This window comes from Hemiscyllium ocellatum, chromosome 29 (assembly GCF_020745735.1).
Source record: "Hemiscyllium ocellatum isolate sHemOce1 chromosome 29, sHemOce1.pat.X.cur, whole genome shotgun sequence".
Taxonomy (NCBI): domain Eukaryota; kingdom Metazoa; phylum Chordata; class Chondrichthyes; order Orectolobiformes; family Hemiscylliidae; genus Hemiscyllium; species Hemiscyllium ocellatum.
Window position 1 is genome coordinate 31,264,815 of NC_083429.1, and position 27,300 is coordinate 31,292,114.

Sequence of the window (27,300 nt, forward strand, 5' to 3'; positions counted from 1 at the left end):
TTGACATTTGTAAAGATCGAGTACTAGTATACCTTGCAGATCAAGTGTACACTCTGTTGGTGATTGAACATTATGAAATTAGACATAATTTAATAAAAGAAACTTAAAGATACAAGCAAATGCTATTTAGTACATATTTATAAAGATTATACATATTAAACTGTGTAAAAAAAAAGCTCATCCTTCATTTAATACATAATGGACAAGCATATTTTATTGCATATATTACATATCGATATTATGTGACCAACAAAGTTAAAATAACTTTATTCTGGTAGTACAACCTCATCTGTTCTGTAGATGCTGTCTGCTTACAGTAGACTCAATTGCATTACCCAATTTCTGACTGTTTAGAAGGGCAAAGGGAATAATTTTCTGTAGAATTCCTACAGTGTGGAAACAGGTCTTTTGGCCCATTGAGTTCACACCAACCCTCTGAAGAGCAACCCACCGAGAACTACCCTATCCCTGTCACTCTGTATTTCTGTGGCTAATCCACCTACCTGCACATCCCCAGATACTATGGGTAAATTAGCATGGCCAACCCACCTAAGCTGTACATTTTTGGACTGTAGGAGGAAACTAGAGCACCAGGAGGAAACCACGCAGGCACATGGAGAATGTGCAAACTCCACTCATACAGTTACCTGAGGGTGGAATCAAACCCTGGCGCTGTGAGGCAACAGTGTGGCAACTCAGGAAACTGATATATTTGGGCTATTCAGTGGGAAGTAATGTATTACAAGGAGCAAAGTAATATATTAATTCAATTAAATGGTATGTTTTAGCTTCATTTGGTAATAAATGAAATATTTTCAAAATACATGCAATAAAATAATGAGGGTTAGGAAGTCCTACAGCAGTAGTCTGGGAATATTAAAGTCAGCTGGAGTTATTCAAACACCAGGGATCAATATTATTGTTCACTATTTTAAATTAAAAACATAAATAAATCACAGGTAAATGCAGACTTTTTCATTAAAATTAGCAAACAAAGGAAAATAGACACCTGTATGGGCCTGGAGACAGAAAGAACAAGTTTCAAGTTGACCTGCCACTTAAAAAATAAAATCACATGGAAACAATAAACTTGCTGTTGTGCATACATATTATTTCAAGAACAGGCAGAGTGGATGTCAGACACAATGTGTATTCTGATATATCATTTAATGTTGCCAGAGTTCAGTTGCAACCGAATATATTGCTTTGCCCCAGCACTACCTGTTTGTGACTTCTACTTGATAGGCTTTATCTCTATCAATATTAAGATCAATCACAAAGAAGATTATTGTTATGCAGAGCACTCAGCTAAATTAAACTGACAAAGTATTTTGAATAATCATCTGAGGTAATTTACTTTATATAGGAGCTCCTATCCTTCTAAAGGTTTTTTTTCTAGTAAATTATGGATTTATAGAATCAAACAGCACAGATAAAGGCCATTTGGTTCACCATTCATGGTTTGGTATTTTGGAATAGTATTCAATTAGTTCCACTCCCTTATTCCTGCATCACACCCTAGAAATTTTTAATTAATAAATATTGATTGAGATTTATATACACATTTTAATTGCAGATGGCAAAATTACATGACATGTCCTTTTTATAGATGTTAAACACAATGCAGGATGAGAAATATTGTAATAATTCTCATGCAGTTGTTTAATGAAATCAAACCTTGAAGTTGATGATAATGTAAAATCATGATAACCTCTGTGTTTGAGTTCTTGCTGTTGGCTTTTAAATTATTTTTTAAACGGCATTGCCAAAGAGCTCTTAGTCTCAAGGATAAATGCTAAACCATTATTGAAAGTACAAAGTCATTTGTAAAAGTGTTTGAATTTTAGAGTACTTACAAATTTAGTTCACAATCAATTTGGCTAAGCCCTCAATTAGCAAGATTTCTTCAACATTGAACAGACTTTTGTACCTTTTAGTAGTTTCCTTAGGTGCCACACTTAATGTCTGGTTTGCAAATGTACAATTTACTTTTCTAGAGCTACAAGACTGCAGATTACAAGCATCAGTTTAATTCTGGTGAGAAAGCAAGCTTCAAAAATAGGAACCCCACCAAAACCTTTAAGCCAAATTGGAAAAACTCTCTAAGTCCATTCAACGCATCCCTCCTCTAAATAGTTTGAAATCCTGAAAAGACAAACTGCAAAGTATTTTACAAAGAATTTTGCACTACTTTCTCAATCACAACTGTTGTACAGTATACAAGGTGAGCCCATCATTTACTATATTTCAACAGTGAAATCATGACAACATGTAATTGTTTATAAATTATACAATATATAGCATAGTAATAAAAGTTTCTCCTGTGTGATTCATGTGATGTCTGATGTTCCACTTGAAATACAAATTCACTTATCATCAGCTCACATGCATTGCTGTGAATCTTGCTACAATTTGCTTCTCCTTTTCATGTCGTTGCTGCAGCATTGCAAGAAGTATATTGTGTGATGGGTCTAGTTGTGCATATTGACTATGTTCAGGGAACTCACTCCTTTCCGATTTCTCATTAGCATCCCCAGGTTTAGTTGCGAGTGGTTTTGGTTTCTGGATGTTTCTAGCATATTCCAATGCCTATCGTTATGCAAAGAGAAACAGGGCAAGTTTCATTTAAATGATTCATTGTATTTTGGTTGCAAAGTAGAGTTTTACAATTGTTATGAATTACTGCCATGATCAACTTTCAAAAATGACTTTTTTTACAATTGATTTCTGAGACCTGGCATGGCCTGAGATGGCAGAAGAAAGAAACTGTTACATCCATGGAAGCATCTTTCTTGTTCACCAAGCTGTCAAACAACGCTGATAGAACATAGAACATAGAAAAATACAGCGCAGTACAGGCCCTTCGGCCCTCGATGTTGCGCCGACCGAAGCCTACCTAACCTACACTAGCTCAATAACCTCCATATACTTATCCAATGCTTGCTTGAATCACCATAAAGAGGGAGAGTCCACCACTGATACTGGCAGTGCATTCCATGAACTCACAACCCGCTGAGTAAAGAATCTACCCCTAACATCTGTCCTATACCAACCCCCCCTTAATTTAAAGCTGTGTCCCCTAGTAACAGTCGACTCCATACGCGGAAAAAGGTTCTCACTGTCAACCCTATCTAAACCCCTAATCATCTTGTACACCTCTATCAAATCTCCCCTAAACCTTCTTTTCTCCAATGAGAACAGCCCCAAGTGCCTCAGCCTTTCCTCATACGATCTTCCTACCATGCCAGGCAACATCCTGGTAAACCTCCTCTGCACCCGTTCCAATGCCTCCACATCCTTCCTATAGTATGGCGACCAAAACTGCACACAATACTCCAGATGAGGCCGCACCAGAGTCTTATACAACTGCAACATGACCTCAGGACTCCGGAACTCAATTCCTCTACCAATAAAGCCCAGTACGCCATATGCCTTCTTCACAGCACTATTTACCTGGGTGGCAACTTTCAGAGATCTGTGTACATGGACACCAAGATCCCTCTGCTCATCCACACTACCAAGTAGCCTACCATTAGCCCAGTAATCTATCTTCTTGCTACTCCTACCAAAGTGAATGACTTCACACTTAGCTACATTGAACTCCATTTGCCACCTTTCTGCCCAGCTCTGCAACTTATCTATATCCCGCTGTAACCTGCCACATCCTTCTTCGCTGTCCACCACTCCACCGACTTTCGTATCATCCACAAACTTGCTCACCCAGCCTTCAAGCCCCTCTTCCAGGTCATTTATAAAAATGACAAACAGCAATGGTCCCAAAACAGATCCTTGTGGAACACCGTTAGTAACTGCACTCCAAGATGAACCTATACCATCAACTACTACCCTCTGTCTCCTTCCAGCCAGCCAATTCCTAATCCAAACCTCTAATGCACCCTCAATGCCATACTTCCGTAATTTTTGCAGTAGCCTACCATGGGGTACCTTATGGAATGCCTTGCTAAAATTCATATACACCACATCTACTGCTTTACCCTCGTCCACTTCCTTGGTCACCTTCTCAAAGAACTCAATAAGGTTTGTGAGGCACGACCTGCCCTTCACAAAACCATGAAGCTGTTTCCTTAAATAGTGAATAGATACTCTTCTGGCATCTATATCATGATTCCTGAAGTAAGGACTCCAATCGCAACCACTGTAGAAATAAATTTATTTGTGCAATATATTTTGCTATTTTTCATTGAAAACTTTCTCTATTTGTGCAGTAAAGTGGAAATACTATAGGGTTCTCTCTACAAGAACATTTCATTATGCAGAGTAGATTGCAACTGGAATTTGTAAAGTGACCAGAGAAGTACTGCAGAGAGGTTAAAGCACTTGTGGAACTTGTGTGGAGGAAGCAGTCTCAATAGTAACTTTCAAACTTGAAAGATAGCAAATTTCAGGACTTGAGGAAAGAGTCAGGAAGTGGAACTAATAGAAAAACAATGTAGGGTAGGTTCTGGAAATCTGAATGAAAACAGAAAACTTTCTGTTTTTTAGAAGTTTTCAGCAGGTCAGATAGTAGGACAAAGTGAGAACTGCAGATGCTGGAGAGTAGGGGTCGAACAGTCTGGTGCAGAAAAACACAGCAGGTCAGGCAGATCCAAGGAGCAAGAGAGTCAACGTTTCAGGCATAAACCCTTCATCAAGGTTGTCAGACAGTACGTCAGACAGTAACTGCTTAGAGAAACAGAATTAACACTTAAGGTCCCTGACCATTTATCTGAAGTCCACTTGACTATATACAGCATTTTCTATTTTTATTTAAGGGGAGTGAGGCTAATTTACTAGCTCTCTCAAAGAACCAGAGCAGTTGGTTGCTGACTTCTTTTTATATGACAAGATTCTAACATTCAAAATGATGTCAAGCAAATTAATTACTTTCTAGACATTTAGGTTTACTTATAGGTCTATTCATGAATTAGTCTCACTGTATTAAGTCACTTTTCAAGGTTTAGAGGTTAAAACAGACATGCAAGACAAAACGAGGTAAAATAACATTTGATAAAATGGTAGAGGATTATTAAAATTAGGACACCTTTTATCCATTTCCAGAGGTAATAGGTTAAAAATCTCGCCCAACATAATAAAAACAAAAAAATACTGGAGAAACTCAGCAGGTCTAGCAACACCTGTGGAGAGAGGAACACAGCTAATGTTTCAAATCTGATTTGATTTTTCTTCAGAAATCCTAGACTTTTGTCATATTTTGCAAACAATATATTATTCAATTGACCCTAAAACAGGTATCAGTGTCACAGTGTGAAATTATTCCACTGATGTTCAATGCACTGTAGGCAACATGCCAACTTGGTGACATGATGGCGTGACTACATTAAACTATGTCTCTTTACCCTGCTTTCAGACTTTGACATAGTTGACCACATCATCCTCTGCCTTTCCACCACTGCTCAACTGGCTTGAATTGAACTCGCCTAGTTCCATTTTTATCTGTCCAGTCTCAACCAGAGAATCACTTGCAAATGGCTTCTCTCCCACTACCATACGATTATTTCCGGCATTTCCTAAAGACCTATCATTGGTCTCCACCTACCTGTTTAGATGATACTCCTCAGTAATTAAAACACAGCATATGTATTCTCCTAACAGCACTCTACATCATCATCATTCTTTTGGATCCCTTCACAGTTTTTAAATCGGCAAATCATTTATCTGATATCCAGGGCTAGATAAGCAGAAATTTCCTCCAAGTAAATATTCAAAAGATTGGAGTTATTTTCTTGTCCCTGTAATGGCTGTAGTCTATCCTGTTAACTATCTCAAGGTTGAACCAAACTGATTACAAATTTGATGTCATATTTGAGCCTGATATAAGCTTTTGAACACAGATGTGTGCCATCTCTAAGACTGTTTATTTCCACCACTCCAGTATTACCCAAATCTACCTCTGCCTTAGCTCGCCTATTGGTAAAATGTTTAGCCATGTCTTTGATACCTTGTTGAATTTTCTGACACATATCTGGTTGGTCTTCAATGTAAGTATGACATCAACTACAACTTGCTACCTGTGGTTAATTTGCACCAGTTTTCCTGTCAACAGCAAAGTTTCAATTTTAAAGTCCTCATCCATGTAATGAAATAAATCCATGGTTTAATTCCTTCCTATGTCATCTCCTCCAGCCCTGCAACTGTCTCAGACATTTGCATTCTTGCAGTTCTGAAAACTGCACAGCACACATTGGCACATTTACCTCTTTTATGCAGAATAAGGTTGCATAAAACAGGAGGCAGCAGAAACTAGCTGCAGGGCAGAGGTTCTTCACATGTCCAGTTCCCATGAAGGAAATGGTGATTATCATTACTGGGACAGTCATTGCTGGGGTTGCTACGGTCAGTGGCAGGTCTGAAGATGTTATTCTCATATCCGATCTTCTTTCTCACATCCCTGGTGATTGACTTTGTTTAGCTATTGCTCTGCTCACCACACACAAAGGAAAAATACCTGGAACTTGTTCCTGTAGCTGTTCCATTTTGTTAACCTCACTCAGTCTTTCTGCAATCTGGGTGAAGCTACAATTTTCATTCCCATCAAATTATTACCCAGGAGTTAGTCAATCCTATCTACGAGTAATTTCTGAACATTCTCTGGAGTTATGATCTAACTACTTACTTTGGATGAGCAATGTCCAGTTTTCCTTCAGTCTCTTCATTTGTTTTGACACGTTATTGAACATCCTTTACCACAAATTTTAGGAGAACATGTACAAATTTGAGAATCTCCTTTTTGGAATTTGGATTGGGCTCAGGGTTTCCTTGTCTGAACCTTTCTCAGTATCCAAATTTTTTTTAAATCTTCAGGTTTCTAAATTGGTATTCCCTTTCTCTCTTGGTTTTTCTTCCCTGAAATACTTGTTAACAGTTTTCTCAAGTTCAAATTTTTAAAAATTTCTACAGGTCATTCTGCTATAATGCGCAGTTCATTACTGCGAATTAGCTGTAACACAATTGACCAAATGGGGGCACTGTTTCTAAAGCCCAAACTTTTAAACCATATGTTGGCGACAACACAATTACATTGGAACCAATTTAAGCACTGTTTTTAAAATGCGATTTTTCTATGATACGTGATTGCACAAAAACGCAACATCGCATTATCGAAGAACAACCTGGATTTCCTTTTCGGTCCTTCCCAAATTTAATTCTCCTTCTTTGTTCTTGGAATTCCATTTCCAACTACTCCTCTCCATTAGAATTCCACAAACTGAATTGACTCAGGTATTTTCATCAATCTCAAATGTTGTTCTAATATTTCAGTTATCTATGTTTTCTTCCATTCTGCAGGAAATAAAATCTTCAAGTCCTTTGCATATTCTATTAGGTTAGCCTTAGTTAAATCAAGCAAACTAGTCAGGGATACCTTCTCCATCCACAGGAAAGCTCTAGCTGCTTCCAGTGCCATTTTGCTTTTACAATATGAGAAACGTGGTATCTGTCATTTTATTATACAGTCATAGAGATGTACAGCACGGAAACAGACACTTTGATCCAATGCGTCCATGCCAACCAGATATCCCAACCCAATCTAGTCCAACCTGCTAACACCCACCCATATTCCTCCAAAGGAGAAAGTGAGGACTGCACATGCTGGCAGTTACAGTCAAGATTAGGGTGGTGTTGGAAAAGCACAGCAGGCCAGGCAGCATCCGAGGAGCAGAAAAATCGACGTATTGGGCAAAAGTCCTTCAACAGGAATGGGCTGATGAAGAGCTTTTGCCAGAATCGTCAATTTTCCTGTTCCTCGGATGCTGCCCGACCTGCTGTGCTTTTCCACTCTAACCTTGACCCATATTCCTCCAAACCCTTCCTATTCATATACCCATCCAGATGCCTTTTAAATGTTGCAATTGTACTAGTCTCCACCACTTCCTTTGGCAGCTCATTCCATACATGTACCACCCTCTGCCCCTTAGGTCTCTTTTATATCTTTCCCCTCTGACCCTAAATCTATGCCCTCTAGTTCTGGATTCCCTTATGCCAGGGAAAAGACATTGTCTATTTACCCTATACATGCCTCTCATGATTTTATAATCCTCTATAAGATCACCCCTCAGTTCCCAACCCTCGAGGGAAAACAGCCCGAGGCTATTCAACCTTTCCCTGTAGCTCAAATCTCCAACTCTGGCAACATCCTTGTAAATCTTTTCTGAACCCTTTCAAGTTTCACAACATTCTTCCGATAGGAAGGAGACCAGAATTGCATGCAATATTCCAACAGTGGCCTAATCAATGTTCTGTACAGTTGCAACATGACCTCCCAACCCCTGTACTCAATACTCTGACCAATAAAGAAAAGCCTACCAAATGCCTTCTTCACTATCCTATCTACCTGCAACTCTACTTTTAAGGAGCTATGAACCTACACTCCAAAGTCTCTAGGACATTACCATTAAGTGTAAAAGTCCTGCTAGGATTTGCTTTCTCTGTCATATGTAAACCTATTAACTACACCTCTTATGCTCACTTCCAAATCATTTATATAAATTATGAAAAGTAGTGGACCCAGCACCAATCCTTGTGGCACTCCTCTGGTCATAGGTCTCCAGTCTGAAAAACAACCCTCTACCACCACCCTCTGTCTTCTACCTTTGAGCCAGTTTTTTTTTAGATTAGATTAGATTACTAACAGTGTGGAAACAGGCCCTTCGGCCCAACAAGTCCACACCGACCCGCCGAAGCGAAACCCACCCATACCCCTACATTTACTCTTTACCTAACACTACGGGCAATTTAGCATGGCTAATTCACCTGACCCGCACATCTTTGGAATGTGGGAGGAAACCGGAGCACCCGGAGGAAACCCACGCAGACACGGGGAGAACGTGCAAACTCCACACAGTCTGTTGCCTGAGTCGGGAATTGAACCCGGGTCTCAGGCACTGTGAGGCAGCAGTGCTAACCACTGTGCCACCGTACCGCCCAGTTCTGTGTCCAAATGGCTAGTTCTCCCTCTATTCCATAATATCTAACTTTGCTAGGAGAAAGTGAGGACTCCAGGTGCTGGAGATCAGAGCTAAAAATGTGTTGCTGGAAAAGCGCAGCAGGTCAGGCAGCATCCAAGGAACAGGAGAATCAACGTTTTGGGCATGAGCCCTTCTTCAAGAATGAGGAAAGTGTGTCCAGCAGGCTAAGATAAAAGGTAGGGAGGAGGGACTTGGGGGAGGGGCATTGGAAATGCGATAGGTGGAAGGAGGTTAAGGTGAAGGTGATAGGCCGGATTGGGGGTGGGGGTGGAGAGGTCAGGAAGAAGATTGCAGGTTAGGAAGGTGGTGCTGTGTTCGAGGGTTGGGACTGAGACAAGGTGGGGGGAGGGGAAATGAGAAAACTGGAGAAATCTAAGTTCATCCCTTGTGGTTGGAGGGTTCCTAGGTGGAAGATGAGGTGCTAATCCTCCAGCCGTCGTGTTACTGTGGTCTGGCGATGGAGGAGTCCAAGGACCTGCATGTCCTTGGTGGAGTGGGAGGGGGAGTTGAAGTGTTGAGTCACGGGGTAGTTGGGTTGGTTGGTCCGGGTGTCCCAGAGGTGTTCTCAGAAACGTTCCGCTAGTAGGCGGTATGTCTCCCCAGTATAGAGGAGGCCACATCGGGTGCAGCAGATTCAGTAAATAATGTGTGTTGGGGTGCAGGTGAATTTGTGGCGGATATGGAAGGATCCTTTGGGGCCTTGGAGGAAAGTAAGGGGGAGGGTGTGGGCTCAAGTTTTGCATTTCTTGCAGTTGCAAGGGAAAGTGCCGGGAGTAGAGGTTGGGTTGTTGGGGGGTGTGGACCTGACGAGGGAGTCACGGAGGGAGTGGTCTTTTCGGAATGCTGATAGGGGAGGGGAGGGAAATATATCCCTGGTGGTGGGGTCCGTTTGGAGGTGGCGGAAATGATGATGGATGATAAGATTGTATCACCACCTTTCTTAAATAGTGGCACCACATTAGCCAACCTCCAGTCTTCCGGCACCTGACCTGTGACTATTGATGATATAAATATCTCAGCAAGGAGCCCAGGAATCACTTGTCTAGCTTTCTGTGAGTTCTATGGGGATTAAACCACTTTTATGCATTTCAAGACATCCAGCACTTCCTCCTCTGTAATATGGACATTTTGCAAGATGTCACCATCTATTTCCCTACATTCTATATCTTCCATGTCCTTTTCCACAGGAAAATCTCCTGTGTCTTCACGCAAAGGCTGCCTTGCTGATCTTTTGAGGGGCCTTATTCACTCCCTAGTTACCCTTTTGACCTTAAAGTATTTGTAAAAACCCTTTGGTCTCTCTTTAAATCTATTTGTCAAAGCTAACTCATATCCTTTTTGTGCCCTCCTGATTTCGCTCTTAAGTACACTCCCACTGCCTTTACATTCTTCTAATGATTCTCTTGATCTGACCTGTCTAGACCTGACAATAGGCTTCCTTCTTTTTTTTAACCAAACCCTCAATTTCTTTAGTCATCCAGCATTCCCTACACCTACCAGCCAGTCCAGAATATACTGTCTCTGGACTCTAATTATCTTATTTCTGAAGGCTTCCCACTTTCCAGCCATCTCATTACCTGCGAACTTCTGCGCCCAAGTCAGCTTTTGGAAGTTCTTGCATAATAATGTCAAAATCAGCCTTCCTCCAGTTTAGAACTTAAACTTTTAGGTCTGGTCTATCCTTTGCAATCACTATTTTAAAATTAATAGAATTATGGTCACTGGCCCCAAAGTGCTCCCCTTAAGTAACCTGCCCTGCCTTATTTCCCAAGAGTAGGTCAAGTTTCGCACCTTCTCTAGTAAGTACATCCACATACTGAATCAGAAAATTTCCTTGTACACACTTAAAAAATCCTCTCCATCTAAACCTTTAACACTATGGCAGTCTCAGTCTGTGTTTGGAAAGTTAAAATCCCCTACCATAACCACCCTATTATTCTTACAGATAGCTGAGATCTCTTTACAAATTTGTTTTTTTTTGTCAATTATCATTTCACATCTAATTTCCCATTGACCACATGAAACATCCCAACAATGGACCTATCATCCAGTACTTTCTTCTAATTTACAATCTGCAGAAAGGCATGAATCCACCCTCTCCATATCAGAAATGTATCCTCGTTCCTTTCTCCTCTCAGCTCCCAATGAGGTGCAACTAAGACAGCAAATGGAGAAATTGCAAAAGAACAGAAATAATGGAAATATATCAATATTGATTTCATGTTTGCAGCTACCAGGTTAGATACCAAAACACTGCAGATAACAAGAGACAGAACTTTGCAGTGTGAGACAATGAGAATAAGGCCTTTAGATAGAACAAACAGCAGAGATCATGCAGGTGTCAAATTGTACACAAGTTCTGTTATGGAAGGATCAAGTGAGCATTTCCAATGTCTAGTGGCTGAAGTGTTGAGCTCTAAATGGCATGCTGATGTCAAATCAGCACTTGATGCTGAATATTGTTATGAACTGCCTGTCTTGCAGATTCCTACTGGCAGTTCACTGCGTAATTGTGCATGCTTATGGATGCCACTTTTGAGCACTAAAAGCACAGAGGTGCAAATGATCTGAAGTCTCACCTATGGCACTCATCAAAAAGAAATTCGCAAAATTAAAAAAAAAATCAGATGCAATGACTTAGTGTGTGTTTTGAGATTCAGTTAAAATAAATTAATAGCATTTCAATGTTTTAAGTGTTTCTATGACTTCCTGTATTGCTACTTTAATTGCAAAATCTTATTTTCATAACACTGTTATCCCAAATCATACATTGTTATGATAGTGATACAAGACAGTTTGCTTTTATTTTTTACGCACCAATTTCCGCCGAGAATTTGTCTTGTTTTCAATGCCTGGAGGAGGTTTAAGCTGAGATGGGGATGGTTTGGAGCCTGGTTTCATGTTCTGGCTTTTAACTTGTGTTGCATATTCCTTTTGTCGTTTCATTTTCTCTGTCTGAACAAAGGCACAAAAACAAATATCAACTGCAGAAGTGGAATGAAAAAATAAACTTGTTTCTGGCTGAAGGAAGAGCTGGATGGTGATGGTGGATTGGGAAATGTTCCTGATAGAAATGACTGTGGGTAGCAACGGCAAACATTCAAAGTCCAAATGGGTGAACCACAAAAACTGTTTATTCTTGTTTGACACAAAGAGAACAGTGGCCAAACCATGGTTCGCAAGGGAAATCAAAGCTAGTATCAGATGCAAAAAAGAGGCATGTAAATTGGCAAGAAAAAAAAAAGCACTTAAGGATTGGAAGCAGTTTAGAAGACAGAACAAAAGAAAAGGGATTGGTTTAGAAGGGGAAATTAAGTATGGGAGTAAACCTGTGGGGAACATAAGAATTTAATCTAAAAGGTTCTATAGGTATTATTGAGAGAAAAAAGATTGGTGAAAACTAATATGGATCCTTTACAGTCAGAAAAGAGGGAATTTATAATGGAGAACAAGAAATATCTAATGAACTAACTCCATATTTCACTTCTGTCTTGGACATGAATAACATACCAGAAGTTATGGGTAGCACAGAGTTTAGTGAGAGGGAGAAGCTGAAGCAAATCTGTATTAGTAGAGAAATAGTGTTGAACAAATTGATGGGATTGAAGGCTGATAAATCCCCAGGGCCAGATAACTTACTTTGCAGAGTATTTAAAGAAGTGACCCTTGAAATAGTGGATGCATTGGTGGTCATCTTCCAAGATTCTTTAGACTCTGGAACAGTTCCTATATATTGGAGGATAGCTAATGTAATTCCACTAATTAAAAAGATATATAGAGAAAACAGGGAAATATAGACCAGTGGGTCTGATGCATGTACTGGGGAAGATGTTAGAGCCCATTGTCAAGGATTTTGCAGCATAGCACGGAGAGAAGAGTGGTAGATTCTGATGCATCAGCATGGGTTTACAAAAGGGAAATCATTCTTGACAAATCAACTAAAATTCTATGAGGATGTAACTAGTAGAGTTGATTGGTGAGCCAGTGGATGTGGTATATTTGAACTTTCAGAAGGTTTTCAAAGAAGACCCTCAAAAGACATTAATGCATAAAACTAAAGCACATGGGATTGTGTGTAGTGTATTAAGGTGGACATAGAGTTGGTTAGCAGACGGGAAATCAAAGAGTGTGATTAAATGTCTTTTTTTTCAATGGCTGTGACTAGTAGGATACTGCATATGGTTTAGATGAGGGAACAAAATATAATTGCTCCAAATTTGCAGGTAACACAGAACTGGGTGGAAGAGTGAGCTGTGAGGAGGATGTAGAGATGTTGCAGTGTGATTGGACAGGCTCAGTGAGTGCACAAAGGTATGACACATTCAGTATAATGTAGATAAATGGGAGATTGTACACTTTGGTAGAAAAAAGGGAAGAATTATTATTTGAATGACTGTATATTGAAAGAGAGGAGTGTTCCATGACACTCTGATGGTCTCATGCACCTGTTGCTGGAAGCAAGTGCACAGGTGCAGCAAGCAGTAAAACTGGCTACCTGTATGTTGGTTTGCACTGCGACAGGATTCAAGTACAGGAATTAAACAGGGCATTATGAGGCTATACCTAGATTGTGTGCAGTTTTGGTCTCCTTATCTGAGGAAGGATGGTCTTGCTATAGAGGAAGTGCAGTGAAGGTTTACCATATTGATTTTGGAATGATAAGACTGATGTTTGAGGAGAAATTGAGTCAGTTTGGATTGTATTAACTGGAGATTAGAAGAATTACAGGGAATCTCATAGAAAGCCACAAAATTCTCACAGGATTAGACAGATTAATGCAGGAAGCATGTTCCTGATGGTGGAGGTGTCCAGAATCATAGTTTAAGGATCGGGGTAAATACTTAAGGAGCAAGACGAGGAGAAACTTCTTCGCTCAGAGAGTGTTGAACCTGTGAAACTCACCAGAGAAACTAGTTAAGACCAAAACATTATGTACTTTCAAGAAGGAGATAGATATAGATCTAAGGAGGTAGCCCTTGTGGCTAAAAGAGATCCAAGGAAATAGGGAAGGAGGGCAGGATTAGAATCTTGAGCTCAATGATCAGTCATGATTATGTTGAATGGCAGAGCAGTCTCAAAGGGTTGAATGACCTACTTCTGCTTGAATCTTCTATGTTTCTATGTCAGAGACAAAGGCTGGGTTGTCAATTTTCTATATCTTGCAGTTTGTTCCTGACATTGTGTTTTGTACAAAATGCCCAGTATGACCAGAGAAACCAGACGTTGTGTTATTCTAAATAACATCATTAAGAGGATTTGATGCAAGGTCACATTCCCACTCAAAACCAGCAGGAATCGCAGCCTGGATTCTGAACTTAAGGGACAGCAGGAAGCCAACCAATAGTGTTCAAAAGGAAAATCTGCCCACATAGGAGAGCTCCAGAAATGGAAACATCATATAATGGTAAGGGTCTAGGGAAGAGTGGCCCAAAGTTTCCTTGAGGAACCTTTAGGAACACACCTAGTTCTTCAGCACATGAGGAGACTAAAACAAAATACAAACATGGCTAGATCTTCTCTGTCCTTGGCTGTTGTTCCCAACAGGTTTACTGTTAGGAAAAGCACCACTGGCTTCTTGCTCAGGCTACAAGTTAAAATGGAAATTTGGAACATAATTACAGCATTAGACCTCCATATTTAAAGAGGAGTTGGAAACATCCAGATTACAGTGGGAAATGTTTGGAAAGCTCCATTTCAAATAACCCCCTGACCTATCTTAATACGAACGCAAAAGCTGAAATCACTTACCTTTTCTTGAGCAGATTTATAGTCTGGTCCCAAACCTCCAAGTTTCACATCCTGTTTTAAACTCTTATAATCTCTCAAAGTGTAGGGCTAAATAGGAAAAAAATGGCATAGAAATCAACAAAGTTTCCTTAACTATTTTATACTAGCTAATATGCTGTAAGGGTTGCACTTGAAGTTGTAAAAATTGTAAAACAGTCAGTGGATATAAAAGAATAAAAAGGGCTGAGAAGACACTGCGGGTCTGGCAGCATTTGTGGAGAGCCAGAGATAATTTTTTGAGTCCAACATGACTCTTCTTTGGGACTAGAGAAGTGGAAAAGTGATGGATGTTATTCTGTGGACAAAGGTGGGGAGTAGTGAGTGGAACAGAAGGAAGGTCAGGGGAAGATTAGAGGGCAAGGGAGGTTAGAGATAAGAACATAAGGCAAAGCTAGTAATAGTAATGTTTGTAGTGAAGTGAGATAGGTCCAGTGTAGGTGTTTAATAATAGAATGTAGACCAGCTCTCTCTCCAGTTTTGAAATGGCCATATTTGACTTAAAATATTACTGACAGATTAAAAACTGACAAAGGACAAGCACACCAAAAGCTTGTAATTTTGAATAAATCTGTTGGACTATCACCTGGTGTCATGTGACTTCTAATTAATTCCAAAGGTTGCAGCCTAAGTGGATTAGCCATGGGTAAATGGAGGGTTAAAGGATTGGGTGGGTCTGCGTGGGATGGTCTTCAGAGGGTTGGTGTGGATTCGATGGGCTGAATAGCCTACTTTTGCACAGTAGGGATTCAATAATATTTTCAGTCAAATATAGCTATTTCAAAACGGAAGAGAGAGCTGGTCAATATTTTGTTATTAGCTTCTGTTTTTGCCTACCCAAGTCCAACTCCACATCATGGCCATCTTTGGACTGTGGGAGGAAACTCACACAGTCACAGAGAAAACGTGCAAATTCCACACAGTCACCAGGGCGTGCCCTTGAACCTGGATCCCTGGTGCTGTGAGTTAGCAGTGCTAACTACTGAGTCATCATGCCATTAAGTCTGTTTATCTCCACAGATGCTACCAGAGCTGTAGAAATTTTCCCAGCGCTGTTTTTATTTCACATTTCCAACATCCACAGCATTTTGGTTTTGTTTTAATGACTACAGAAATAATTATTTGATATTCCCCCCTTGTTTCTGATTCTTCATAAGCTACATAAATAATTAAAACATAACTAAAGAACCTGTGTCTCTCAAGTTATTTCTCATTGAGGCACAGATATCTGGAACTGTTCTTCACTCTAAGTCATCAAGACTACACTAATGAATGATGAAAGTTGACCCAAACTGTGGTTGTTCAAATAAAAAGTAGCTTAGCGAGTTTCAAGAAGATTTGTTGCTCAGGTTGAGATTTTAGATGTAGGTTTGCTCGCTGAGCTGAAAGGTTCATTTCCAGACATTTTGTTACCTTACTAGGTAACATCTTCAGTGGACCTCATGCGAAACAATACTGAAACATCCTGCTTTCTATTTATATGTTTGGGTTTCTTTGGGTTGGTGATGTCATTTCCTGTGGTGATGTTATTTCCTGTGGTGAAGTCATTTCCTGGCCCTTTTCTCAGGGGGTGGTAGATGGGGACTAACTTGGTGTGTTTGTTGATAGAGTTCCGGTTGGAATTCCAAGCATGGCATTCCAACCAGAACTCTATCATCAAACACATCGAGTTAGACCCCATCTATCACCCCCGAGAAAAGGGACAGGAAATGACTTCACCACAGGAAATGACATTACCAACCCAAAGAAACCCAAACATATAAATAAAGCAGGAATTTTCAGCATTGCTTCGCATGAGGTCCACTGAAGATGTTACCTAGTAAAGTAACAAAACATCTGGAAATGAACCTTTCAGCTCAGCGAGTAAACCTACATCCAAAAAGTAGCTTAACCTGTTTATGCTTCCAGACTAGCAAAGGACATGATACCATTAATATGGTACATTTCATCTTGCTGATCAGTTTCAAATAACTAGAAATTGAGGTTATATGTGATGTTAGTGGTGGAAAGTACTTCACAAAGTAGATAAAAAGTTAAGAGAGAGCAACTTAGTCAAAGAATGAATTTTGAAGTAGTTTTTAATGTGAAGAGAAAAACTGATGATATTAGATTCTTTATAGTGTGGAAACAGGCCCTTCGACCCAACAAGTCCACACCACCCCTCCGAAAAGAAACCCACCCCTCTATATTTACCCTGACTAACGCACCTAACAGTACGGGCAATTTAGCATGGCCAATTCACCTGACCTGCACATCTTTGGATTTTGGGAGGAAACCGGAGCACCCAGAGGAAATCCACGCAGACACAGGGAGAATGTGCAAACTCCACACAGACAAGTGGGAATCGAACCCAGGACCCCAGTGCTGTGAGGTAACAGTGCTAACCACTGAGCCCCCTTGCCACAGTAGCTGAATCCTATGCTGTCAGTGGCAAGATGGAGACAAGGCAAATTGCTTAAAATTTTTAAGTTGGAAATCAATTTTGTGGGAAGGTCTATAGTACAGGAGAAATTTGTAAGTTAATCTGTGGCGAGGCTGCGAAGGGATTTTAAGACAGGGACATATTGGGATTTACCTAAAATTTTATTCATGATAAATGAACTAGCATTATGATTTCTTTTATATGAATGCAAAAATTTTACTTTTAGTATAAATATGGCAAAGCAAATGTATTCTTTATTATGCAATTACTGTAATCTACAAATGAAACTGAGAAACCATTCAATTCCACAAGAACTGAGGGGAGAACAGCGTCCTGTTACTGGACTATAAAACACATTGCCTATCTAATAATTAACCCTATTCTGAGCCGAGTTTGCAGAAGGAGGTAATTTATACCAGCACTAAAGGCAGTGATTCTTTTGGCTAGGGCTGCTTTTGAAAAACCAGAAGAGGCACAGACAGAATATAAAACATAGATGTTTTCAACCAGAATAAAGAGTTACTCAGGAAGAATAAAATATTTTCAGCTTTTGGACATGTCATGGAGTCACCTAGACAATAAAATAAAGTGTTACAATCCATGAAAGAGGAACTATCGATTATACTTGAACGTGGTGGAGAGATCTAGCAACTGGACCAGGTAGCATTCAATTTTAAAGATTCCCCACCTAAATTATTGCAAATCAAGAGTGGATATTATGGAATTTAGGCACAAGGAAGTTAGCATAAATTGCTTTTGCTTTCATTGGAGGAGTCTCGAAGATGTTTTGATTAAAAATTTAGAAGATTGTGAAGGGATTGAGAACACTAATTCTAGAAAACTGTTCACTACGGTGAAGAATTCAAACTCACAGAGAGAATCCAAAATTCAAAAGAGTAGGTCACAAATAAAAAGTGAAGTTAGACTGAGGGAAATCAAAATAAACTTCATCGTTCTGATTATAAGAGAACTGTAGACAATATGCAAAAATGCATAGCATAAATGAGTTAAAGAGGCAAATACACACACTTCTGGTCAGATGTGATTAAGGGTTTTGATCAGAAAATGAGGTCCCTTTTTTCAAATGTGTCACGTCTACGGGTAAATTTTAAATGTCAATTTGACTGAAGTCGACATTTCACAACATGGTTATCAAATGTTATGTTTCATGCATGCCTCTAATTCTAAGTTTACATTTCTTTTAAGAGTGTGAGGACTGAGCCTCGTGAAAATGGGGGTGGTGCAAACTTTAGCTTATGTTCAATATGTATCAGAACCTCTTCTACCCACACTTACACAATTTACTGATAAGATTACCACATTTTGTTTAGTGATCAAATACCTCAGAGGCATAGATCTGACAAAATTAGCAAACACAAAGGGAAACAATTATTATAGCACTAGGGGGGATGGATGAATCAGACAGATTTGTTCAATAGTCAGTGACTAATCCCGAAAACCAGTCTGCAGGGCAGTCAGCTGGCAATACACAAAATGCACAACACAAAACTACAAAACTATTACTTATGTTTACAATGTCAGTGTTGGACTTTAAGGTAACTTTTAAGTGTATGCGTGGTATTGGCTCTGCGAATCTCTTTAATTCTTTACCAGTTACTTCACTGATAATCTGCAATGTTCAAACTACATCGTGAAAATCTTCCCTATGAGAGTAAACAGAAAATACTAGTCTTAATTGCCATTCAAGATAAAAAGGATGTTGATCCATCTAAATCTCAGTTAACATCGGTTGAGTGACTCTGAGCTCCACTGTCAGCATCATTTCAAACTATAGAATAAATAGACCTTTAATTCTTTTTAATGTAAACAGATTATTGATTTGACAAAAGTATACTGCATTTATTAACAAAATAGCTGTATGTTCAGGGCCCTGCCACTGACAGGATTTTATCGTGCGGTCAAAGAATGACGAGAAACCATTACAAAGCACTAATCTCACTGAGGCGTTCAGACTACACCATGAACTATTAAAGCAAAGCTTGAATGTTTATAATTGCCAACTGAATCAGATTACACATTTACAAATCACTTGGATGCCTGACTACATCTATTATCTCAGGGAAACAAACATGGCAGAGATTGTACTCTCATATGTAAATTTAGAATTACTGGCATACATGAAAACATAACATTTCATAACCATGTTGCTGAAATCACATAAAGTTAGAACATAGACGCAGTACAGGCCCTTTGGCCCTCAATCTTGCGTCGACCTGTGGAAGCAATCTGAAGCCTATGTATCCTACGCTATTCCATTTTCATCCATATGTTTATCCAATGACCATTTAAATGCCCTTAAAATTGGCAAGTCTACTACTGGTGTAGGCAGGGCGTTCCACGCCCCTGCTACTTTCTGAGTCAAGAAACTACCTCTGACATGTCCTATATCTATCACCCCTCAATTTAAAGCTATGTCCCCTCGAGCAGCCATCACCATCTGAGGAAAAAGGCTCTCACTGTCCATCCTATTTAACCCTCTGATTATCTTATATGTCTCAATTGAGTCACCTCTCAATCTTCTTCTCTCGAATGAAAACAGCCTCAATTCTCTCAGCCTTTCCTTGTAAGACCTTCCTTTTATACCAGGCAACATCCTAGTAAATCACCTCTGAACCATTTCCAAAGCTTTCACATCCTACCTATAATGCAAATCCCAGAACTGTATGCAATACTCCAAGTGCGGCTGCACAATAGTTTTGTACAGCTGCAAAATGGCCTTATGGCTCAAAACCCAATCCCTCTACCAATAAAAGCTAACACAAAGTATGCCTTCTTAACAACCCTATCAACCTGGGTGTCAACGTTCAGGGATCTATGTACATGGACACCAAGATCTCTCTAATCATTTTCACTGCTAAGAATCTTTCCATTAGCCCAGTACTCTTTATTCCTGTTGCTCCTTCCAAAGTGAATTACCTCACACTTTTTCACATTAAACTCCATTTGCCACCTCTCAACCCAGCTCTGCAGCTTTTCTATGTCCCTCTGTAACCTGCAACATCCTCGGCACTGTCACAACTCTACTGACTTTAGTGTCATCCGTAAGTTTACTAACCTTCAGCGCCCTTTTCCAGGTCATTCATAAAAACGACAAACAGCAGTGGACCCAAAACAGATCCTTGCAGTACACCAAGAGTAATTAACCTCCAGGATGAACATTTCCCATCAACCACAACACTCTGTCTTCTTTCAGCTAGCCAATTTCTGATCCAAACCGCTAAATCACACTCAATCCCCTGCCTCTGTATTTTGTGCAATAGCCTACTGTGGGAAACCTTATCAAACGCCTTACTGAAATCCATATACACCACATCAACTGCTTTATCCTCATCCATTTGGTCACCTTCTCAAAAAACTCAGTAAGGTTTGTAAGGCATGACCTACCCTTCACAAAAACGTGTTGATTATCCCTAATCAAATTATTCGTTTCTAGATGATTATAAATCTTATATGTTATAACCTTTTCTGACACTTACTTTACCCAGAACTGAAGTAAGGTTCACTGGCCCATAATGACCAGGGTTGTCTCTATTCCACTTCTTGAACAAGGGGACATTTGCTATCTTCCAGTCCACTGGCACTATTCCTGTAGATGATGACAACATAAAGATCAAAGCCAAAGGCACTGCAATCTCCTACTTGGCTTCCCAGAGAATCCTAAGATAAATCCCATCTGGCCCAGGGGACTTATCTATTTTTACACTTTCCAGAATTGCTGACACTTCCTCCTTGTGAACCACAATCCCATCTGGTCTCATAGCCTGTATCTCAGTATTCACCTTGACAACATTGTATTTTTCCAGTGTGAATATCGCCAAAAAATATTCATTTAGCACTTCTCCTATCTCCTCAGACTCCATGCGTAACTTCCCACCACTGTCCTTGAGTGGGCCTAATCTTACTCTCGTCACTTTTATTCCTGATATACCTATAGAAAGCTTTAGGGGTTTCCTTGATCCTATCTGCCAATGACTTCTCATCTCCCCTCCTGGCTCTTCTTATTTTTCTCTTTAGGTCTTTCCTGGATAGCTTGTGACTCGCAAGCACCTTAACTGAGCCTTCACGTCTCATCCTAACATAAGCCTTCTTCTTCCTCTTGACAACTATAGTCCAACTATAATTCTAATTGAAGATCTTTGCAAGTTAATTAATCTAGAAAAATAAGTGTGTAATTTTAACTTTTGCAGTACATTGCATCGTGGTACAATTCAATTTTATTTAAGCACAGAAGCAGAATTAAAGGTTCATGTCTTGAAATAACATTTTGATGGTAATTTTAAGGGTCAGTATAGGACAGTATTGCTCTAAGTGGGTCTGATCTTTGCCTACTACCCAATTTTTGCCTGTAACATATGTAGAATTATATTATGATGTGAACTATTAGATTTATATATATATTTTAATATAATTTATCATAAGTTCAGGTTTTTGGTTTTTGTGTTAGTGACATGTGGGTTTTCTGTATGTCTGAAGTTAATAATTAGCTTTAACTTTTGTAGACATAGTGATTAGTTTCAAAAAGGTTTCTGAGGCCGAGGTTTAGAATTAATGGGTTTTGTGCATCACTAATGGATTTTTATATACTTTAGGTTGTTTTGTGAACCACAAAGGTAAATAATGGGGCCTCAAGATTTGTTAGAGATTTCTGGAACATGTTTGCTTTAAGCGTGAGGGAATCACACATAACTTAGAGATGGACAGATTTCTTATAGTTTGACTTTGAGTTTTGAGCATACCTGTAAAGCCTATGGATGAAATTGGCTCTATAGATCAGTGCTGCTTACATCAGAAGGATATAGTGAAGATTAATTTTAGTCCCAGGCTAGAATCTTGGGATAAAACCATGAAGAGGTTTCTTAAAACTTCATAAATTTAATCTCAAATATAAAATAGCTCCATGAAGAAGGTCCAGGAGTGACATCAATTTATCTACAGTTCAAATCTATAAAGTTACAAGTGACCTAAACCTACTGAAGTATTTGAGACAGGTTCTCTGGTGTGTGTACTGTATAATGGTGTCTTTTGACATTAGCCAAGGTGTGTTTTGGGGTACTGTACCAGGGGTTTGTTTTGGATACTACACAAAAAGCTGTTCTTCTTCTTTACAATTGAGAAAGGTATGCTAATAGACTTATATTTTTGCAGTGTGTTTAAAAATCTTTGAATTTGTGCTTTCAGTAGATAGTTTTGTTTATTCCATTTCATTTTCCTTCTTTTTGATAATTAATTTCTGATTTATTGTTAACGGAATGTCTGCAGAATTGTGTACTTATGTTTCAGCAAGAGACAGCTTGTTAAAACAAAACAAAATAAAATATGATCAATCAAACAAGCTTCAGCCTGGGATCTGATTTATTCAGTAATAACATCAGCTGTGATAATAATACCTTTTAAAAAAGAAAATTTACTCCTGGCTCAAAATCTTTAAATAAAAATCAAATAATACAGTTAAGACTCTAATAAAATATTCATTAATTTCAGCACTCTCTCCTCAATTCACTCACAAGTTATAGCTGATAAAAGTTGGAAGCTGGCCATTTTCTTTATTATTTACACAGATTTAATCTGATCTAGTTTAATACGTTGCCAAAATTGGGAAATGTCCCTAACCTTATTACTTGATTTTAAGCTGCATTTGGAAACAGAAGAATCTTCTGCAATCTTAAGAGGGGATTTCTGACCTTCTGTCAATTCTAACCTGGTGACAGACAAGGGGTTAGCAGAGAAAGGTAGAAGGACTATATGGAGTGATAACTGCAAGGAAATCAGCTACAAGAGGTTGTACTACACCAGCATAATGTAGGCCCAGGCTAACATTAGGTAGATCTCATTGAGGAGCAGTGCAAATCTTGTTACATTTCCCAGTGAGAACGCTAAGACTTACACCCCATTCCACTGCAATTGCATTGTCCTTTGCAGGCTTGGTCACTGAGGTATCAGTTTCTTTATCTCGAGCCTCCTCCAGGTTGCAAAAGAATATATGAGTGACATCGATTTATCATTCTTACACGTTTTAGGGTGACCGGTGATGTGCTTGCTCAAGCAAACATTTTTATTTGATATTCCAATGGATAACTGGCAACAGCAGATTAAGAATTTCTCATATCCAATTTTCATTGACTGAAACCATATAACAGTATGAGCTGTTTCACTCCTTGCTTTTACAAATTGCACTAAGAGCTATTCCCTGCAAGCTGATAAAATGACCCCTTTAACATCCCACATTCATTTAGCACAATTATTAAATCAGATATGTAAGTCAACTTGAGCTTGAGTTGTCAAGCAACATCTCTGCCTTCTGGTTGCACTTGAAATGGTGTGCCAGCATAGCTCAGAAGGAGTAATCAGTATGCCAGTGATTCGTCACATGTGGTGAACTTTGGACACATAACTGATAGATGGATTCACTCATGAATATGGATCTTCAGCAAGATAAGGATAATGATACTGATACTAAGATTATTAAAATATCAGAAAACATAAAATATTTGTTAGGAGCTACAGATCTTTTGCAGTAGTTCATTGAAGAAAGCTTCTGTTGAACAATACTTATCTCACTGCATTAACAGTTCTGGCCAAAACCTATCCAAGTCTTTGCAACTTCCTGTAAATTACAGTGTCCCAGAGATTAACAATATTCAGTGATGAAGTCAAAAGCAGGTCAAAGTGAGCAATCTCTAGAAATTTTCTGAAAACAGTGAGGGAAAATCTTGCAATACATGGAACTACAGAAGGAGTGGTTGGTAAGGACATGGCAAAGGGAATGAGGTGCAGTGTGGTGTCAGAGGAATGGAATCTACACAGGCATTATTTAGATGACTTAAACATGGCAACTGGGCACAAAAAGGTCCCAGGGGGAGCGACGTATCACTCTGCGAGCAGCAGGAAATGCTTTTACGATTAAATCAGAAGCAGGAAGGGGCCAATGCCCACAACTCGATTGTATCAGGAAATCCATCCGACTCATTAACAAGCCACTTGACAACAATGATCTCTGAGCCTACCAGTATTTACAGAATTCAGGGAATGAATGGCAGTCACAGAACGCTCCTGTGCCTTTTGAGGCTGCATTGCAAACACCATCACATTTGTCAGCATGCTACTGAGAGGGTCTCTCATTACTAGGCACTCTGTTCACAAATGAGGAACCGGGTATTGGAAATCAAAGGGGTCACAGAAAGCCCACTCATCCCCATCATCTTTGCCTCCAATCCTTCTACGCTCTCACTCCTGTTATCCAATCCCACGGCCCCCCAGCTCACCCTCAATTACTCTCAAGCCCTGTGATTCAATGAAGTTCCATGGTGTCATTTTAGTAGCATGACTGTCCTTTGCATATGATCGCTCTGCAACCAATCATGAGCTGCAGGCTTCAGATTCACCGACAGCTGCAGAGTGAGGTGGAATTTTGCCCCAGGTTCCTAAATCACATGCAAAGCTTAATGCTGGTCAATATTTATTCAGGCTTATACCATGGACATAACTGTAGTTTCTCCTCAGTTCTGCAACTGGTGGGTGGAACCCTCAATGATCTCAAAAAGTCCAGCCCCCATCATGTACGCTTCTAAGGAACTAAAAATAAAAAAAAAACTGACATACATCTATAAAGCACTTCTCACAAATTCAAGACATCCCAAAGCATTTTACTGTCAATGAAATACAGTCACTGTCAGAAAACAGAAATAAGGCAGCCAATTTGTTATAGCAAGGTTCCACAAAAAATGCATTAAGTTATCAAACAATTTGTTCTTGATGATGGTGAGACATGAACGTTCATCAGTACTTCAGAAAATATTCTGAAGAAACTGGTCAGTCATATTAATAAGATAAAAACAAAATATAAATACTAAATCAATTTAAAACATGGAAATTAAGCAAATTGGTTATCATGCTGGTTAAAAAATGTATTGACTTTCTTATACTGATTTGCTGAAACTCTTTCCATTCGTTAATATAAAGCCCCAATTCTATGCAAAGGCTCAGTTCCCACAAATTTCTATTATTTATATAAACAGAAACCATGGATACTGGAAACCTTTAAATCAAAAAATGTGGAAATACTAACCAAGTTCTTAATTATGTTTGTGTGCACAGAGACTGTACCCAAAATACTTAAATAAAGGTAAGATTAGATTAGATCCCCTACAGTGTGGAAACAGGCCACTTGGCCCAACAAGTCCACACCGATCCTCCAAAGAGTTACCCACCTTGACCCATTCCCCTACCCTAAATTTACCCCTGACTAATGCACCTAACATTATGGGCAATTTAGCACAGCCAATTCACCTGACTTGCACATCTTTGGATTGTGGGAGGAAACCGGAGCACACCCATGCAGACACGGGGAGAATAGGCAAACTCCACACAGACAGTTGCCTGAGGCGGAAATCAAACCTGGGTCCCAGGTACTGTGAGGCAACAGGGCTAACCATTGAGAACTGAGACAGAAGATTTGCACATGATATCATGTAAGCCTTGTAAATTAATATCAGTTTGAAACGCATGAAACTTCTTTGTGAAGGATCATCAAATGACAAAAATTCCACAAAGGATGTAAATACCATTTTACCACATGTAACACAAAATGTCTTATTAAGATGCTGTTTTTATAACTATCATGTAAAGTTTCAGAAACTGTCAGCCATTTTGCTGTGTGTGTACCTTGTATTTATTATTTTCTTTCAGCTTATTAATCTTCTCCATTTGTGCCAGGTAGCCATCTGAATTACAGCGTGATAGTGTCACTGCTTTCTTCTCATTTGGCCGAGTTTGCTCTAGTTCAGAGTCACTGTCTCCCATGAGACCTATAGGTGGCAGCACCACGTGAGAACTAGGGTGTGTGTGAAGCGGACGTGGTGTGCCCTCATAAATATGCTCCATTTGCTGAATGAGGCGTGTGCTCGGAGACTGAACCAATTGATAAGGGGGTAGAAAGGAAAGCGGTGGAAACCTAGATAAAAAAAACAAACAGGAAAGGTGTTTAAATAATTTTTCTTGAATTAACTATTGCCTGTAACATATTTTAAAAGGTAGAAATACAGAATAATCATTTACAATAGGTCAGGGAAATGGTTCTAGCACTTAGGTTTTAGCTAAAGAAAAACAACTAACATGTTCTTACAACCCTAGTGGGATCAGTGCACTAGAAGTCAAACCCCACTATTGCATGAGTTGTCATCAAAGTGAAATACGACCAATTTAATCTCTCAGATGGTTAATGCTTGACAGTGACTTCCATCTAAGATAAAAGAAATTCACGCCAGGTTTCATCAATGAACAAGAAAATCAAAATTTTATTGTAACAAGCTTATCCTCTGACAAGTGGCAAAAAATGGATTATTAATAACTAATGTGAAGTTAAACAATACTTTCTTTAAATCTAATCATTTACACATAGAATGGGCATTCAGATGGGAGAAGCAGACCTTTTAGAAATAGCTGAGACAAAATAAGGCACAAAGTCTGTGGATCAGAGTCAAATCAAAAAAGGGAAACAATGACTTTTCTCACAGTTTTAAAAAAATACTTTTGCAATTATATCATATTGTTGACTGTTGCAATTGTCAATTTGGTAGTGGAGAAGTTGGCTTGAAGTAGATGTTTTCCTCATTTTTTAAATCTTCAAGTGTGTTTTTTTTTCATTTAAAGTTAGAGAAAGACAGAATGATCTGTTTGCTTAGAAGCTATTTGGAGATCTGTGCCCCAACTGCTCCTTAGGTCTGCACAGACCTAAGGATAGGTTTGTGCAGATACACAAACCAATGCAAATCCATTGATGAGCAACTACTTTTGTCTTTCACCTGATACCATTGTGTCTCAGAATAATTACTGAAATTCAGCTTGTTAAGAACATACAGGTCTTTGTCTATCCAACAAGCATCTTTGAGTTATAAATACAATGAGGCAGATTTCCACTGGCCAGGCAGTTGTTATTCCAGCGTAGGTAGGAGTTGTGGTTGGAAGCCCTGCAGAATCCCAATTGTAGCACACTCCAAATGAATTGCCAGGGAAATTCCTCTATACCTGGAACCCTCAAAAATTCTCCATTAAAAACTTGAAAAAGGTTTCAGAACACAGCACTGAACTGCT

At 39.2% G+C, this 27,300-nt stretch overlaps 1 protein-coding gene across 1 annotated transcript in view; it reads right to left on the reverse strand.

The window, feature by feature from the left end:
• Positions 1-2,343: 2,343 nt before the first annotated feature.
• The window catches only part of jhy (junctional cadherin complex regulator), a 94,566-nt gene continuing 69,609 nt past the window's right edge, over positions 2,344-27,300 (reverse strand). Inside the window, exons 5-8 of the mRNA XM_060846736.1 lie at positions 25,873-26,161; positions 14,733-14,819; positions 11,802-11,939; positions 2,344-2,589 (exon numbers count right to left, since the gene is read on the reverse strand). Coding sequence (XP_060702719.1) covers positions 2,377-2,589; positions 11,802-11,939; positions 14,733-14,819; positions 25,873-26,161 — 727 coding nt within the window. The 3' untranslated portion in view covers positions 2,344-2,376. The remainder of the gene's footprint in view (positions 2,590-11,801; positions 11,940-14,732; positions 14,820-25,872; positions 26,162-27,300) is intronic.